At 35.4% G+C, this 19,456-nt stretch overlaps 1 protein-coding gene across 1 annotated transcript; it reads right to left on the bottom strand.

Moving 5' to 3' along the window:
- Positions 1-11,855: 11,855 nt before the first annotated feature.
- LOC110463234 lies at positions 11,856-19,210 on the bottom strand. The gene is made up of 2 exons (XM_021517666.1): positions 19,129-19,210; positions 11,856-13,043 (listed from the first exon to the last, which is right to left on the bottom strand). The coding sequence occupies exon 2, from the start codon at positions 12,986-12,988 to the stop codon at positions 12,005-12,007; it is 984 nt and encodes a 327-aa protein (XP_021373341.1). The 5' UTR covers positions 12,989-13,043; positions 19,129-19,210; the 3' UTR covers positions 11,856-12,004.
- Positions 19,211-19,456: the final 246 nt, after the last annotated feature.

Genomic DNA, 19,456 nt, shown 5'->3' with positions numbered 1-19,456 from the left:
CTATTGGAAAAAGCCATCCATGTTTAAATTTATACAATTATTGTGTGTGAACAATACTAAGGAATTATGTCAACTTGGTAAATATATTTTTGAAGCTAACAAGTTAAGAATCTAATTTATTTACTCCACTCTCTCACTGTGTATTGTGAGCCGTGTTATTGTGTATATTATGCATTGTATTGATATGTTTGTACTGATGGGCCGTAAGGCCGAAAGTTAATAATGAATTGAATTGAAATATACTTAGTCTACCGTGACTCTCATTTGTATGTGCCACGCCCCTGTGGTGGTACAATTGTAAAGTCTGTTTTGATTCGATTTATTTGGTACACTGCACATACTCAGTTTAGCAGTCCTGAACTCCAAAGGGGTGTTCTCGTTTCCCCCACTTTTTATATAACAAAGGAAAGTGTTGATTTAGGAAGACAATGGCAAACCAATTAAAGTCTGTTTCATACTTACCCCACAGGTAAGTTACCTGTGGGAAAGTTACCTGTGTGACTTGTAGCTTTGTTGTATATGTTGGGTATAAATAAGGTTTTAATACTTTTTTGGGGTTCAAATATCTTTATATATAATCGATATATTTTTATACTTATACATATGTAGAGTTTACAGTCAAATATTTAAATTACACTTTTAATATTGAATATAACAGCACTACATAAGAGTTCACAATCGAGTATTTCACTACTTATACATAATGATTTCATTTCAATTATATTACAATTTTTAAACATACAACCGTCACTGCATATTAATTATATTAATTTATATTACACGGTTAGGCCAACAAATACAAGACAAGTTAACTTTAACATTACATTTCAAGTTTTTTCAAGTTTTATTTTTACACTCACGCCACAAGTATACGTGCGTAACAAGAGGTCACATAATACATAGTATACATTGATGGACATATTCCAAGATATGTGTACGAATCTTGTATTTCTAAAATCTCATTATTCAACGTAAAGTGATGGTCTCTTTTACTTTTTCTTTTTCAAAAATCAAAACTTTAGTTTTTTGGGTATTAATGGTTAATTTCCATATATTACAATAATTTTGGAATTCATTCAATGCGTTCTGTAGGCCATCTGGTGTTTCTGACAAAAGCACTGTATCATCAGCATATAATATAATAAACAATTTTAAGGACAAACCTAAATTTTGATCACTAAGAGCATACACTTCATTCAAACAAGAAACATTACGTTGATTGAGGAAATCCTTTAAATCGTGAAGAAAGAGGGAAAACAAAAATGGCGATAAGTTTTCTCCTTGTTTTACCCCGACATTGCACATGAAAAAGTCGGATGTATCATTACCATTAATTACGCATGATTTGGTATTTTAATATAAATTATAAAGGACTTTAAATGTTTTGCCCGTAATGTTACTATTTTGTAATTTTCTCCACAAGCCTGCTCGCCACACCGTATCAAAGGTCTTTTTAAAATCAACGAATGAACAACATAACTTTTTACCCTTTGAAAAATATAAAGAAATTAGGGAATGCAATATAAAATTGTTTTCATTAGTAGAATATCCCTTTCGAAATCCCGCTTGGGCGGATGATATCAGGTTTATCTTATCAGATAATTTTGTTAGTCTACCATTAATTATAGAGGTAAATACTTTTCCCAAGCATGACTGACACCAGAGTTATCGCCCTATAATTATCCGGATCGCCCTTGTTACCTTTATTTTTTATATAGGTTTAATACATTTATACCAACTGTCCATTCTTGGGGTATTAACCCAGTGTTGAGAATGATGTTGAAAAAATCTATATATAAAGGCAAAAACTGATTGAGAGTATTTTTTATATATTCATTCCGTATTTCATCGATTCCGCTCGCTTTATTATTTTTTAAGCTTTCTATCGATCGAATGATTCCGTTTCGGTAATTTCAGCATTGAGATCTTCAGAGACTTCATCGTTATCAATAACTTGTAGAAGTCCTTCATTATTATCTTCCTCATAGCTAGCTGAATTTAAATTTTTTTAAATAGTTATAGAGTTCGGTTATTGGTATATTAGCTTTTGACGATTTTGGTTTACCCGAAAACCTAGTTAGAATATTCCATAGGAATTTTGGACTCTCCTTTACTGAATCTCTTATTTTATTTTCCATGTTGAATGTAAAGGTTTTGTATGCTTTATTTACCTCTTTCCTGTAATTAAGACTTTTCCTTTTCAAGGCGTGCTTGTTAATATAATTTTTTAATTTACGATAGTTCTGTTTGGCTTTGTGAAATTCTTTTCGAAGCTTTTTACAATTTGATGTAAACCATGGTTTGTTATTTTCATGAATGTTTCCGCGGTAAACAGATTTGCGACCGAATGACTGGTTGGCAGACGTGGTAAATATATCTGTAATATTTTTAGTTACATCATTAATATCTGCATTAGTTATTTGGTCGGTTTCCTTAGCTTTCAAATTTTTAACATACTCGTTCAGCGTAGCAAGTTTATTATCATGATCATCTGCAATAAGATTAGTAAACGAATTACTTAATTGATCCTTCCATTTCACGTAATCGCCGTTTTTGTCGGTTGCATAAGGATTTTCGTATAGAGTATTTATGAGTTCAGACGCCCCTTCGAACTTAAATTCAATACAACTATGAACATCGGATAATAGTGGATTAAAATCAACAACCTCAAAATATGTTACTACTTTGAATAAGTCGGCAGTTAGTAACAAATAATCAATAAGAGGCGAGCCATTACAGGTATTTTTCCCATTAAACTGATCACAACCAATTCTACCATTTGCTATATATATATTATTATTCTTGCAAAAGTCTAGTAGTTTATTGCCAAAATTGTTAGTTTTAGCCTTGCATTCACTATAACGTTGTAGTGGAATGTTATATAATTCTAGTTTTTCAAAATCATACATGATTTTATAGAGATCATCATTTTCATCTATATTCAAAACATTGAGAATTGGACTATCCGGAATAATATAGTCTTGCTTCTTCTCAGTTTTAGCGGTAAAGTCTCCTATTAAGGCTACTCTGGTGTCATTGCTACACAAGCTAATCATTTCAGACTCCACATCGGAGAATGCATCGGGAGAAGAGTACTTGGAACTTTCGGGAGGAATATTACGTACACCCTAATACCATATCATAATCTATATTTTTAGCCCAACATCATCTGATGGTGGGCTATTCAAATCACCCTGCGTCGGACGACCTTAAACAATTCTTGTTATCGGTATTTCTCAAGAAGTGCCTGAGGGATCTTTTGAGACTGATCGGATAAACAACATGACCGAAAGGCAGCCATCTTGGATTTTGATATTGAAAGTTTGTTATCGCTATTTCCCAAGAAGTACCTGAGGGATCTTTCTCAAATTTTATATGAAGGTTCCCCTTAGTCCTCAGCTGTGCAGAGCAACTTTTGAGACTGATCGGATAAACAACATGGCCGACAGGCAGCCATCTTGGATTTTGATTGTGAAAGTTTGTTATCGCTTTTTCTTGGGAAGTATCAGAGGGATCTTTCTCAAATTATAAATGTAGGTTCCCCTTGGTTATGAATTGTGCAGGGCAAATTTTGAGACTGATCAGATAAACAACATGGCCGACAGGCAGCCATCTTGGATTTTGATTGTGAAAGTTTGTTATCACTTTTTCTTGGGAAGTATCAGAGGGATCTTTCGCAAATTATATATGTAGGTTCCCCTTGGTTATGATTTGTGCAGGGCAATTTTTGAGACTGATCGGATAAACAACATGGCCGACAGGCAGCCATCTTGGATTTTGATTGTGAAAGTTTGTTATCACTTTTTCTTGGGAAGTATCAGAGGGATCTTTCTCAAATTTTATATGTAGGTTCCCATTGATCTCTCGTTGTGCATGCTATATTTTGAGCCTGATCATAAAAACAAAATGGATTAAAAGGAGATCTAAACAGATCTTTCTCATATTGCAATGATCGATTCTATTTCTTTCACTTAATTTAAGTACTGTACCAGTAAATATGTGAAATGGCAAACTCACTTTGAAGGTTGGCTTTCATACACATCAGTATTAAGTTTAGATCAAAAGTTACCTTAAGGTGCATTTACTGTTAACATGACTTGATCAAACAGATTAGAGGAAAGAAGAGAAAAGATCGAACTGACAAAGAACTAATGAATATGGTACAAAGGTGGGCGCCAAGATCCCTCTGGGATCTCTTGTTTAGTAGTTTCTGGGATATTCTTATCCATTGTACAAATTCAGACTCGGTAGTGATAAATTGTAACAGATGTTCTAAACTCTTTTTAAAAACAATGACAATACCTCCTGATTTTTTTTAAAATTTTGTTCGATTTTTTGCAAAGTATGTGTACTCATCTGGTAATTTAATAATATCTAAATTATCAGTTTTACTTTCCACAAATACAAGGATATCATGCGATTTAACTAAATTGTCAAATTCTGGAAGTAACGATTTATACATAAGATCACATACATTTAGAAATGCAATGTTCAAGTTCTTGAGGCCGAGACCTCTCGTTACGCTTCCCTACGCTCGTCTATGGGATCCCCCTGGACCAGGAGGATGACGTCGGATCGGTGATGACGTGGGTTCCTCCTTGGTGCGATGCCATGTGTTGTCTTCCTTGGGATTGGCCCACATACGACCCGTTGAAATCGTCTGTCAGCGTTGTGCGCGCCCGGGACACCGGGGTTGATGGCGACTGTTCCCACTCTTGGGAGTGGAGCGCGCTCTCTTGGGCCGTCGCGTGTTGTTAGGGGTAGGGGGTTAGGGGTTTCAAAACATGTTAAGAAGTTAAATCCCTCAATATAAACTTAACATTACATTTACTAATCACAAATACATTAACAATATTCACATATTACGAATAGTAAAGTTTAGTAATAGCAATCACAAATNGTACACTGTTAACATCTATCATTTCTACGTTCACATATCACACATGTCTGTACAGTGTTAACATCTACCATTTTTTTTTTGTCTTTGACATTTTTGTATTGCGTCAGTCACATAAGTGCATTACATATTTACAAAGGTTCATGGAGAAAAAATACAATATAAACAAGTAGCTAAGTACTAGTAGTTCATTCTAGAATAAGCTTGATACTTTCCCATTTTTGCCGGGTCTTGTTCGCTGCATTTTGAGACATCATGTAGACAGAATATAGGTCTAAATTTCTATAATTTTTTATAAATATTTTACAACTTTCCCAGTCAGGGATTTTGTGGTATTGTCGCATTAAAGATATATATTTTTTAATCAGTAGTATGCATATGTTTAAACCCGTCAGTTGAACATTGTCAATGATGCCGAATAGGAAAGTAGCAGGTTTTTTCTCTAAAACAATATCATATTTTTGTAAAACCGAGTTAATAAAACATGTCCAGAGCGATTGACTATGTGTACAGTCCCAAAAAAGGTGATATATTGTTTCTGATTCTCCACTACAAAAGCTGCATTCTTCATGTTCTAATAGTTTTCGCTTCAGTAGCATGGAATTTGTGAAAAAGATTCTGTGAATGATTCTGTATTGTAAACTTTGTAATTTCGAGTCTTTTGTCTCGTAAAAGGGACATGAGTGAATTTTTCCCCATTCGTCTTGGTTCAGAGAAATATCTAAGATAGTGTGCCACCTTTCATGGGATTGTTGCGGATAAATCAATACAGTAGACATGATTTTATTATAAAAATATTTAGACGGTTTTTCAATATTTTTCAATTTCTTTAAATTATCATGTGCAACATTATTAATATTTTTTCCATAATCTCTAATCATTCTCTTCCAGCCTCTCGGTATTGCACTAATAATGCTATTAAAATTCATAAAGTTTATATTTATTTGGTATTTTTGAATGAAATCATTAAAAGACAGAAAATTTCCATTTTCATCTACTACATCTTTAACGTAGAAAATACCTTCATCACACATGTTTTTTATAAAGACTGTTTGTCTATTTACTTGTATTTCTTTGTTAAACCATAGAGGCTGAGAGAGTGCGTTTTCAGGGGCTGCTGGGAGAGTCTCGTACAGATTTCCCCAAATTGATAAAATTTCTTTCCAAAATTTACCAAAATTATATCTTTTAGCTATTTCTTCTAGTCCACTTTTTGTTAAGCTCCAGATTTTATCTCCTCCAATATTTTCAATATCGTCAATTAGTATCTTTTTCCAATCTGCATGGTTGTTTGGATCCAGACATTTCTTTATCCACATAAGCTTTAAAGATTTACTATAAGAAAAAATATCTGGAACCTTTAAACCTCCATCTTTAAAATCGCCTATTAGGAGATTCCGTTTAAGTTTATCGATTTTACTATTCCATATAAAATGAAAGAACAGGACTTGAAACTTTTTAAGGATTTTAACAGGTGGACTAGGAATGACAGTTAGTATCTGTACAATGATTGGAAAAGCTAAAGTTTTGACAACAGTTACTCTTCCAATAATAGAGAGATTTCTAAATGACCAATCAGACAAAAGTGATTCCACTGACTTTATTTTTTCGGTAAAATTATCTTCATAAATATCGTGTTTGGATAAATCATATCTCACTCCCAATAGTTTGAATTTTCCTTGGTGATTCCAGGATAAGTTTTGTTCTGTTTCGATTTCCTCACCGCAGCCCCGTTTTACCCCAATCCATACAGCCTGGGATTAATCAAAATTACTTATCACAAATACATTAACAATATTCACATATTACGAATAGTAAAGTTTAGTAATAGCAATCTCAAGTTCACATAAAGCGTTGAACCACACATCGTCCACACTCTCCAGGGGCACCAGGGGTAACACTGCGGCTAGTCCGAATTATTCTGACGTTTTATCGACTTTTTTCATATCGGTTTGTCGTCGATGAACGTCAGAACTCCGGCCCTCTATAATATGCGGGAATTATGCGACCCGCACCCGGAGCGCACTTCAAACTGATATTTTAGAAACAAATCGTCACTTTCACACACATGTCGCACATGAATCGAAAGATCTATTCTTTATGCACTAGGTGGTATCAATAACATGTTTCAAAGATCATTACGAAAAGTATTTTCCAACGTTTTCTATACCAACCCATGTTTTTAATGGAAATTAGGCCATGAGCAATGTCACATGACTTTACGAGATCTCGAGTTACCGAAGGTATTTCCCAACGTTATGACGTAAGCCGGCGAGATTTTAGTCACGTGGCATTAGAAGGCGGGGGCTATCAAAAACTAGAGTAAAACAGAGTAAGTTTTGAAAAAATATGTTTTTAGTGATTGTATTGGTTGTTTGAGGCATGTTGTGTATGTTCATCTTGTGCATAAAGAATAGATCTTTCGATCCATGTGCGACATGTGTGTGAAAGTGACGATTTGTTTCTAAAATATCAGTTTGAAGTGCGCTCCGGGCGCGGGTCGCATATTTCCCGCATATTATAGAGGGCCGGAGGTCTGACGTTAATCGACGACAGACCGATATGAAAAACGTCGATAAAACGTCAGAATAGTTCGGACTACACTGCGGCCAAGCGCACAAGTCGATTGATGTTGTCGTTCTCTCTGTAAAGTTGTTGAAGTCCGGTCTGCTGGGCCTTCCTCCATATGCATTGCGTGAAGTGGAAAAAACAGCCCTTGATGGTCATCCGGGGAACACTTGTCGTAGAGCGTTGTGTGCTACAGTCTTGAAGTCAACGAACACTGTTGTTGGGTTGAGAGGTACAATAGGTTGAGGTCGGTCATGGTTGTTTTCAGTAGTGTCAGGAAAAGGGTGTACAACTGCTGGGTCTTGCCTGGTAGTAGTGAGTAGATGAGTGGGTACATCTTTCCGTCAATCAGTCCGTGGATGGTGTATATCTGATAGAAGAGCTTCGGGCATGTGAAGAAAGTTCCACCACAGTAGAGGTTGTCAGCATTGGCAAGTTCGAAGAGGTTGTCCGTAGTAGCGAAGCTGATGATGCGCGAGTCATCTCCATCATCAAAAAGCAGGAACTGTTCCCCGGCAGTCGTCTTGGTCAATATGGCTCGGTAAAGACTAGCGTGCATTAAGTAGAAGGTCGGTAGACGCTTGACAATCCTCTCGCTGACATCATTACATTCGTCGGTCCGGAGCTTGGATAATTATAGATGTTCAATGATTTTTATGATAGTTATAAGATACTTATAACATCTAGGAATTTTGATCAATTAACTGTTAAACACCACATCAACTACCTTTTTCTGCAGGAAAGATCCAAGTGAAGTGAAAACCTTATATATATATATGTGGTGATAGTGTAACTGTTGGTGTGAAAACCTTATATATTTATATGTGGTGATAGTGTAACTGTTGGTGTGGAAACCTTATATATTTATATGTGGTAATAGTGTAACTGTTGGTGTGAAAACCTTAGATATATATATGTGGTGATAGTGCAACTGTTGGTGTGAAAACCTTATATATATATATGTGGTGATAGTGTAACTGTTGGTGTGAAAACCTTATATATATATATGTGGTGATAGTGAAACTGTTGGAGTGAAAACCTTATATATTTATATGTGGTGATAGTGTAACTGTTGGTGTGGAAACCTTATATATTTATATGGTGATAGTTTAACTGTTGGTGTGAAAACCTTATATATTTATTATGTGGTGATAATGTAACTGTTGAAATGATAGAAACATTTATATAATGATAGTTTAACAGTTAAAAATCTTTACCCGATGGAAATGAACATTACACTGCTATGTTAGAAACTATTGAAGTGTTCCACAGAAAAATAGAAATTAAAATGAAATTTTCTTTTGTTCACAAATAATTTATCAAGGACACAATACACAATGAAGGCACATCTTTAATGAATTACATTTTTAAGCGTGACAAAAGGAATTACTCTATATCTTATTATACAGTATACCACTGCCGGATGATACACCAAAATATTATGCATGTTCGTTTACAGAAAAGGAATAATACATTAATAAGACTGTTATCGCTTTCGTAAGGGACACTTTGCTAGCCTAAGATAAACATATGTCCCCAATTGACATAACTCTGTTGATGACAATGACAATGTCTGGAATTCGATCAACGCAAATTACCATACATGATTTCATTTGATTACAATTCCTCGTTCACTATTAATGAACTTATTTACATAAACCTCAAACACAAAAGTAGTAGCAAAATAGAGATGGTCATAATGCTAGTTTTTGTTTTGATTTATTTGGGGGTTAACGGGTTTAATGTATGAAGACGGGTGCCGAAGGAAGCACTGCTCAACAGAATCTAGAGGTTGCCTGGGGACAACAGATAAAGTCTGGTCTCTCCCATGCTCCCAAAGAAGGCGGCCCCCATTATCCTACTGAGAGTCCCGAGTTAGTGGCCTTTACGTAAATCAGGGATGTGTAGTCCATTAACACACATCCCTGCGTAAATGCAGTGGAATACAGCAGGTCTGATCCAGATCCTTCCAAAATGTTACAAGAGAAATAGTCATAATAAATACAACACAAAGTAAAGGTATATTTTAAACAAAACTGCATTAAAGTTAATTGTTAGAAATGTTACTACATTTATATCTCTCAGATGTAAAAAGTATGTAAAACTGACCATATATATATATTAAGGTAAAGGGTACCACTGAATTATTCTATATCACAAAGAAGAGTTCCATTCCGAGGTTTTTGATTTGAAGTTATCTCCCTTCTAAAAAGAAAGTGAAGCAATCAAAAGGGTTTTATTTTCTGACTTGGGGTAACTTCCCTCGTCAAGTTTTCATAAGTTTGCGGCCCATACATTGGACACTCATTGTGATGCCGTGCTAACATAATTCAAATAAAGCAACACTAGTAATGTGTAGGATTTGTGATACAAAGGAACTGTGTTCGACCCCTGCAATTTTTCAGTTTTCTTTTTCTAACGCTATTTTCTAATATTCAAATTTGGAACAACTACAAACTTCTAAAATATATGGCAACATGATTTTTATGGAATATTGCTTTTGAAAAGGACATAAACAAATATTTGATAATAGATACGAGGGTTATTATATTATTTGACCTGCTGGTACCCTTTACCTTAAATACCTTTTGACACCAAAGTGTTCGTGTATTGAAACCGTCTCTAATTTTGAGTGTTTATCTAGTATTTTATAGGCAATTTTCAATAAGTAATGTTTACGTCAACTCCTCTGCTCTTTGAACTCCTTACAAAAGTAAAATTTAAAAAAAAACATTTACTAAACTATCTACAGTAACTCCACACAAATGCTTACAATTTACCTAAACATTTACAAAATACAAATTTCTACATAATTTAACAATGAGCATTAGAAGTACTTAGAAAGGAAGCACTTATTTGAAAATACTGGTATGTATCAAAATTAAACTTTCTAAACAAATTACTGGAATGTCTGGGTTTCACTTATCATGCAAAAGAATTGCAATGCCGTGATAATAATGTTTTCCAAGTTTGCTTGATTTCCTACTGAACCTAAAAACCAAACTTCAAAAGTGTTATTTTCTTAGTAATAAATATTTAAAACATTCATCGCTCCGTAGTGGGAATGGCTCGCAAAGGGTTATTTAACGTAGAATTTTTGTATGAAGAATCTCACAACATGTCCATCCCAATTGGCTGCTGCAAGCCCCTGAAGGTAATACTGATCCCAATTTTAACCCAATAAAGTTCCATCCCATGATAACTATTCCAACCAATTTTAAATTATTATCTACTATAAATAAAACAAGAGGCACAGAGGGCCTGTGTCAATCCCCTTACCCGAATACTCACATTATAGAACACAAGACCAGCTCGAAATATCTTATTAAACTGTATAAGTTGGAAATTAATTTGTGTCTATATATTTATTCGTTGTGCAGTGACCAGAATCAGCAGAACACTAAGTTACCTGAGCATCTGTGTAAACTATACCCTCACAACCAAATAAATTTACAAACAATGTGTGCGAAAACATTTACCCGAATGTCGAATAAAACAAAATATTACACACACACAAAAAAAGTATCAAATCCAATAAACACTCATTCATATTCTTTTTACACCAAATAAAACCTCAAAAAAATGATTAAAAATAATAACAGTTAAATAATTACATTCCAAAAGAAATTATTTATTCAGATACACTTCAAAAAGTTATATCGTTTATTTCTTGATCTCTATTACAAATGAATAAATCATTATAAGCGCAAAAGCAAAATAAAACTAGTTGTAGTGCTGAAAACTTAAGTTCATTAAACTCAAACAGTGGAAATGTTCGCGGTGTGGACATTTTGCGTTTTTCACGAGTAAATAAGCGCGAAAATACCAACACGCGAATGTATATTTATAGATTATATAGATTATAGATATGTGGGATGTGTGTAATTTCCACATCGCGATCTGTTTACAGTCACAACGTGAACATTTACACACGCGTACTTTTACAGTATACAAACAATAGAACAGCTAAATTTATGGATTTACGAGAAATGCCACCAAGGCGGTGTATGTTGTTGTCAAACCTATAAATTATGATAGCCAGCGAAATGTCGTATACACGATCTTTTACATTGCATGTGTTAGGAATAGAGATGGACGGAAAGAAAAGTTTGGGTCATTCAGATTTCTAAAGGGCTCTCTCTAGCTTAATGTGCAAAGTAACTTGTACAAGATCTTAAACATATTTGATCTATAATGTAAACATGTTTGATTAACAATTAAAGTAGTTAAACCATCTAATATTTACACTATTTTCGTTATGATAAATAATTTATCTTTAATTTTTGTATTTATTTATAATAACAAATGTACCAAAAATATCTAGCGGCTCAAACTGGAGAGAATCATTAATACAACCCCCACCCCCACCCCATCCCCACCCCCATTCCCTGCCGCTCAATAGGTGAGGAGTCAACACCTCTAAACATCATCATTTATAGCAAATGTGTAAATTCTGAGGGGTCTGTCCCTCTTGATCTTCACTGATAATACACTTTGATTAAAACGTATTTGTTAACAAATTATATGGAGTTTGGCAGGTTATACAGCGACGTCCAGCCTCGTCCAGGTCTCCCAGTTAAACTTGTAGCTATAGCTGATTCTGTGAGTCCTTTGTAGAAGTTCCTGGATCCTACAGTACCTGTTCACTGGGTCAACCAGACTTGCCAATTTAGTATGTGTGGCAAACTGGATGTGTTTAAAACTATTGATGAGTGACGTAGCGAGTAAAGATTCCAACACATCATACTCGCACCCCTCACAATTAATCGTGAGTAAATCCACATCGTAACAACCAACTCCTAACGTCGTTAGAAATACCGTGGTATTAACAACCTTCAGAGAACAAGTTCCGTCTGTAGTTGCCATGAAAGGTGATGTCGCATCTCCATCATTACCCTCTATACTAACCATGAATACGTCATTCTTTTTAGCCAAGCCAAAATTATACGTCACAATATTACGCCTGTTTTCAAACTTTTTTACAAGGTTCCTATATAGAAGCTTAAGTGGTTCCAATATCACATAACTCTTAGGGTTATAGCGCTGAATAAAATACTCCGCGTCCTCCCCAACGTTACCGCCGACATCAATCATCAAGCTCCGATTGGTCAGATATTTATGATGGTGATGACGGACATATTGATTATCACCGGACCAAAATCTCGTGTGGGCTGCCTTACAGTCAGATTCATAGTTCTTTACACATTGTTCAAAACGACTCTGTTCCTTCACATTGAGAACCATTCCACGCGACGAAATTTTTTTAGAACAATCCTCAGGGGTCGCCCCGTTAAATGTTAGAAATTCCACTTTTTCTAAGCCAGACAACTTTAATAATTCTGGATCTTCTATACATATATATGTCGGTTTTGATTTGACATGTTTACATTGTGACTTTTGATACACGAGAATAAGAACCATGAACACACAGAGAATTAGCAGGCTTCTGAACAGCTGACCAGGGGTTTGGACAATTCCTTTGAGGGCAAGTGCCGGTCGCTGACTCCATGTTGCGTTGGTCATATTGAGTTGTTTTTGATCATCTAACCACCACTTGCACCATTTAAAGTATTCGAATCTGAAACAAAGAGAAGAGTAACATTTATCACTGATGGAAATAACGTAACATCACGCCGTAAAACGTGGACATTTTGGCATGTGGAAATGTTCGCGTTATGACCCTAGGAAATGTTCGCAGAGTGGATATTTCGCGTTTGCTATAAACCCGTGTATTCTATTTAACTAAAACCTTTAAATAAATATTGCTTGTGGACATCTTTTGCGCAAATTTACTCGACGCGAAAAACGCGAATATGAGTGGGAAGTGTTGAGCCTGAATAAAACTGGAACATTTCTGTATCAGACATGATGTCCCCGCATCAATGAAATCAAGTTTCACTTTTTAGACAGTTTTCTATCAATAGTAACGGTGGGGGTTGACGTTTGCGCCGTAAAGCATTAACTTTTCTTCTTTATGTATTTTCATACTTTGTATGATTTTTTTAACTAAATTTATAAAGAAATGAAGTCCCTGAGAATGTTGCCACTGATTGGTTAACAATTTTGTAAATAACTGTGACCTTGACCCTGACAATGCAGCCATACCTTGTTAACTCGTCTGGGGTGTTCTCGTGTCTGACTTTCGTAATGAAGTCGCTAGAGCGACGAAACTGCATTGGGAAGGGAAGGACATGGGTGACAATAAATATCACTATCTAGCTAAACATATACAGTGAACACCAACAAATAATTTCACTGCACCATGAAGAGGATCAAAAATGAACCTGTACGAGAAATAAACTTATCTTAACAATGACAGTAATTGCCCTCAACTCTGTGTAGCCCATTTGATAGTACACTTTATTGTCATGAATACCATATACACACAAAGGATTTAACAAGTACAAACCCATTTTTTTTCTCACTTTTAGGATATAATCCTAGACTTAAAACCGTATGTGTTAGTACTACTGTAGCAGACAAGTTTTAATCCGGGTTTTCTACTTATGGCTCTGAACAAGTAATGTGAATAAGAAGGCAAACAAACACACAATAATACCTTTGTCACCCCGCGTGTATATAGCCGACCTACAATTCAGGACTTTCAAACAGTGACCTCCTCCACCACCCTATACTGCGCAAGTACAACCACACCAGGCTTCGGTATCACAAACGTATGGTTATCACAAACTAAAAACTCAGCTCAGCGCATCAAGCTGAGACTGCCCGAGAGCAGTGCAAAAACAATGGCAGGTTTGGCGAACCATTATGATGATAAGCAAAATGTTACAATATTTATTTTTCACAACCATCCAAAATGTTGGAGACACACACAATATTTAGGCCTACTGGACAAGCCTACTAGACAAATGTGCAGGTAAACCAAATTAAAGGCAATTTATTAGCCATTTGTATAAAATACAGTCGTTTGAATAAGCCGTGAAATGAGATGACTGGAGCACAGGGGCCTGAGAATTTGTTACAGCTATATTTGGACCCAAACTAAGATGCTCAGATTAATTTACTTTTTTTTTTTAATTTTTCACGCATTTTCAAAGATATGTGTTCAGAGTAATTTTACATGTTTTAGGGGTTTAGATCGACTTTCAGTAAACTGGAGTCCTAAGTACAACCTTAAATGACCTTGTCAGTGAATTAACGTTCCTTATACGGTATAGCATCCTAGACTTGGTCTGCTTTTATAAAACATGCACGCATCCCGACAGTGAAGTACCTACTACTTTAGATACAGACCTTACGTACTGTATCTAATGCCAGCGAGAGAGTAATCAGGCCTAGATTTTGTTAAGTCTACATAATTATAATAACATGATAAAAGGAAGACGGTATAACATTATTCGTTTTCTCGCTTGGAAAAACACAATTCTAATAAAATTTGAAAATAGATAAAAGATAGTTTTAATCATCACCGAACGATATTTGAAATGTGTGACTTCCCTTACTGAACAATGTATGGATCCCCTTACCACCACCGGAGTTTGAAATTCTGGACTGTAAATCGAGATAAAATTCATATAAAAAATAAGGGTATTACTATAAAAAAAAAGTACTGTACTATTTTTATAGTAATATTTATATTTTTTATATGATTTTTATCTCAATTTACAGTCAGAATTTCGAACACCTGTGGTACCACTGCCAAAAACTGTAACTTAGTTTTGGAAACCGTTTTTTTCCCGGCATGGCTATAGCTGTAATGAGTCATTTCTGAAAAGAAATCCATATACCTTATGGGACCTTTATGAAAAATAATTATCGTGAAATAAACAAAATATTAACAATAACAGTATTCTTGGTGAAATCCTGTGGGCTAGACCGGGATTCGAACCGTAAGTTACAGATTTGTTATACTGTTATTCTAATCGTCCTGGCCCAACTATTTTACAGCTGTTACTGTGTTCTAGGATCGATCAACCACGGTGCAGTGTGACAAGGATTCGTAAGGATTCCATCTATTGTAAAGCACAGCCCTGTATTGTGCTACTTTTGGACGTTTCTTCACCCGTAAATTGTATTGATATTAGAAATTTTCTATTTTTACTGTAGCAACTTTTAGATTATCGTAAACAATTAAAAAGTGTGAATTGTTTATAACATCAACTGTGTTTGCTCATGTGTGGTTTGCACATATATATATATAGTAAGCTATATCTATTGGACAAGTACAGATAAATTATAACCAAACTCGCGCAGTACACACTGATTTACAGATGATGTCACAACGATGTTTAAATCATAACTAAAAGAAAATAAACTGGAATGCTAACTTTACAAGAAGGACCTTGTTATCACAGACTTATATTCTTCTACTTGATTTAAGTGGTCTATTTTTTTCATATACCGTAAAATCTTACAAGAAAAGTCTGCTGAAACTTTCTAAGTGGAAGGGAGACATTTTCTATGCCGAAGATTCAGCTACTTTTCCCTCTAACTTTTATTTCTGTAGCCCATTACGACTCTTCACAACTGTATATTGCTTAACACCGAACAGACATCACGGTCACATTTTTGACAGATTGCAAATTTGCTAGAAACTTGTACATAGGTATACATCTAGACTCGATGGACAGGTGCCCTCTCATTAACCCCATTTAATCAATATTTTTCAAGTAATGATCACTATCAAATCACCACCAACAGAAGCTGTGTTTCTGGTTAATCATGCGACGTTCGGCGTCAATTTTCGACAGGTCACGTGACAGTATCGGTCTGATTGTACATATATATATAATATTATGTAAAATTATTGAATTGAATTGAAATATATTAATACTTTCACGTGACAGTATCGGTCTGATTGTACATGTGTATATATAAATGTAAAATTATTGAATTGAATTGAAATATATTAATACTCCAATTAAACACAAAATAAGTAAATAGACCATCAATGCATTGAATAAATTACCAAAATATTTATATTTCATTAACTTTACTTTGCATCTCATTTCCTGTCTTTGTGACAAGTGTTTTTTGCAATGTGCTCACGTAAATTTTACAGAACTTGACAAGCGTTTTGTTTGAGAGTTTGTACGCACAACTTTTTCTCTCTTAAAGTTACTGTAGTTGTTTTCCGTTGGTTCTTCTACATAACTGTATTGTCTGCTTTTACCCCCCTTTAATTGGAACTCGATTTAGAAGCCGTACAAATTAATAAAGAACGTATTTGGATAGAGAAGGGGGAAAGACTGGCAAACTTTATAATTAAAGCAGTTTACAAAATCTTAACATCAATTTTGCTTCATATTTGTTAATGAGATGATCGATGTCAGATGCCAACTATGTTTTGGCGGTAGCTTTTCTGCCGCTGGTTATTCACATGACGTCATGTTTAAGAACGTCAGCTGTTAAGGTACTGAACGCGTTAAACTGAATCATGTTTATGCACTACCTAGTCAGAGTTGATGTAAGAGATCCGAGATAGTCCTATTTACGTACGCCTGCAGCTATAAATACAATTTCACGTTTAATAACTTGGGATATGATCTCATAAGAGGATCTGGCCAGTACGGATCAAGATCCGGTAGGTAATACTGAGTTAGTAAAAGCCGTTAGTAGGACTCGCACGACAAAATCATTTACTGAATGTTATTATTTAGCTTTTGAGCTAATAGCTTTAATATGACAAAGGCTTCAAAAGGCACTTTCTTTGCAGGTTTATTGGCATAAAAGAGCGCTCCAGTTACAAGCCAAATCGGTGAAGCGGGACGGGCACACCTTCTGCCTCTGACCCCGTATTAACCCTTCATCATATATACTAAAGCCTACTGAACTCTACAAGTTTCATATCTGTATATTTATTCAATAAAAATATGTCAACAATTCCACATTTAAATCACTCAGAGGCAATGAGCCATCTTATGATGGGGCTAAAAAAGTAGATGTTGTACCTGAACTGGGGGTCATCGGGTACATGTAAAGGTGGGAGGAAATATCGTTTCTGACTGTTCAGATGATCTATAACTGTAGCTTAACATGTTTAATGAATATTGTAAGCTATGGAAAATCAAAGCTGATACAGCAGTGTTCAATGTCAACTACTTAATTTGAAATATAACATGAACTGAAGCTGAGCACGGATACTTTGAAAGACCTAATCCATTCACGTTACTCCTAGGCACAAGGATATGTTACATGCAATATGCAACAGGGAAAGAAAAATGCAACGGCCAGACCTTTTCGAAACCGGAACTTCCGGAACTGGAAATCGACCCGACTGTTTGTTAGTTTGTTTGTTTGTTTGAGTGGTTTTACGTCCTCTTCACTACCCAGTAGTTCGGTTATCCATGAGACGAAGAAAAGACAGGTAATGAGTGGAAGGGGCATGGTATGTAGTAAGAGGAGAACGAAATGAGCCTACATGTTCTGTAAATAGTGTTGCCCATGTCCAGATTTAATGTTACACTCTAGAAGTTTCATTCTTTGACGGATTTCTTCAAACTTCAGACAAAAGTCAAAACTATGCCAATACATCAGGTGATTTCGTGTTTTAGGTCTTAGTTGAAGGCCAAGGTCACCATTACTATAAGGCCAAGGTCGAAAGTCATCAACCAATTCAGTTTCATAAGTTAACCAACTTTATTTCCTGTTGGATATTGATTAAACTGTATACAAAGGTCAGGTATGAGGGTACCTCTGACATCTTTGTGTTTCAGGGTTCGAAGGTCAAGGTCAATGTCACTGTGGTTACGTACAAAGTCATCAAACGATTCAACGTCATCATTCCAGCTACTTCATTTCTTAAAAGATTTTCATCAAAGTGTATACAGATTTCAGATATGATAATACCTCAGATGACACAGAAACTCATATATAAATTTCACATGATGGCGGGGGCATACATGTCTTACTGGCATTTTCTAGTTGTTTCTTAATTTTGAGACGACTCTGATTGACCTTTATTCAAGTTCCTCTACACTATATATTGAAACGGAAGGTGTAAGTGTGCGTCACAGTCGCGATAAAGCAGCACAGTTTGTATCACCGTAATTGCTATAACGCCCTCTTATATATGTGTGTACGTGTGTGTATGTAAAACCGTCATACATAATGTAGCACGCGAAATGTCCCTTTATCACAGTATCAGTGTGCACGTGGCTAACGGAAGAGGTCGATCACCAGTGAACGAGCATGCACTAGTCTAAGGACCTATTTTACATATAGAAACCCGTAAACAATATAAATATACCAATATAATGATATGTTATGTAGTAACTATCCCCTAATGCTGGCGCAGTGATATGTTGTGTAATGGTAGTACCTGTGGCTCAGTTATCAGTTACGGTGTTTTTTTAAACCAGTGTTCAGAATAGCTCGATCGATGTACACACGACTAACACGTTTACATTCACGAGCTCCTCAACACAAAAACTTGTCTACTCTTCCTTTAAAATAACAGCATACACGAACCCGTATATTGTGTTGACAATGAAATGTTGTACAGTACACTGCGTACATGTGAGATCACGATCAGTTGAATTGGCCATTCCGGTCCGCTGACCATACCGCGTGACGTTTAGGTGACGCATTACACCAAGACAGCGAGACTATAATTAAATGCGTTAATTGGGTTAATTGTGACCATATTGTGTATTATCTGTGACTATATACCGTATAGGTTTTACGAGGGAAAATTAACGTACCTTATTCTGCATACGGTGCTACGCTCCCACTGTGGCTATCCAAACCACTACACTTACATGTAGGTTATTCGGAACATCTCGGATCGGATTACTGATTAACGTATGTGATTGTAGTAAGGAGCATGACACGAAAAAATGTTCAACGTTTATGAGGATTTACAATTAAAACATACATTCCTACTCTACGTGTGTTTTTGTATGTCAAACACCTGGGTAAGTGCGTAGGTTAAACATTTAACTAAGCAGATATTGAAAAAAAAATAAAAAAATGGTAAGCATAAATAGAATCTGTAATTTTGATCTCACAGAAATGACGATCTACTCTTTT

The sequence above is a fragment of the Mizuhopecten yessoensis genome, unplaced genomic scaffold, assembly GCF_002113885.1.
Source record: "Mizuhopecten yessoensis strain PY_sf001 unplaced genomic scaffold, ASM211388v2 scaffold10879, whole genome shotgun sequence".
NCBI classification, from domain to species: Eukaryota; Metazoa; Mollusca; class Bivalvia; order Pectinida; family Pectinidae; genus Mizuhopecten; species Mizuhopecten yessoensis.
This window is presented reverse-complemented; position numbering and strand designations above follow the sequence as displayed.

Bases quoted from the DNA above. Each gene is read 5' to 3' on its own strand.
- LOC110463234 (XM_021517666.1), bottom strand. From the start codon at position 12,988: ATGACCAACGCAACATGGAGTCAGCGACCGGCACTTGCCCTCAAAGGA.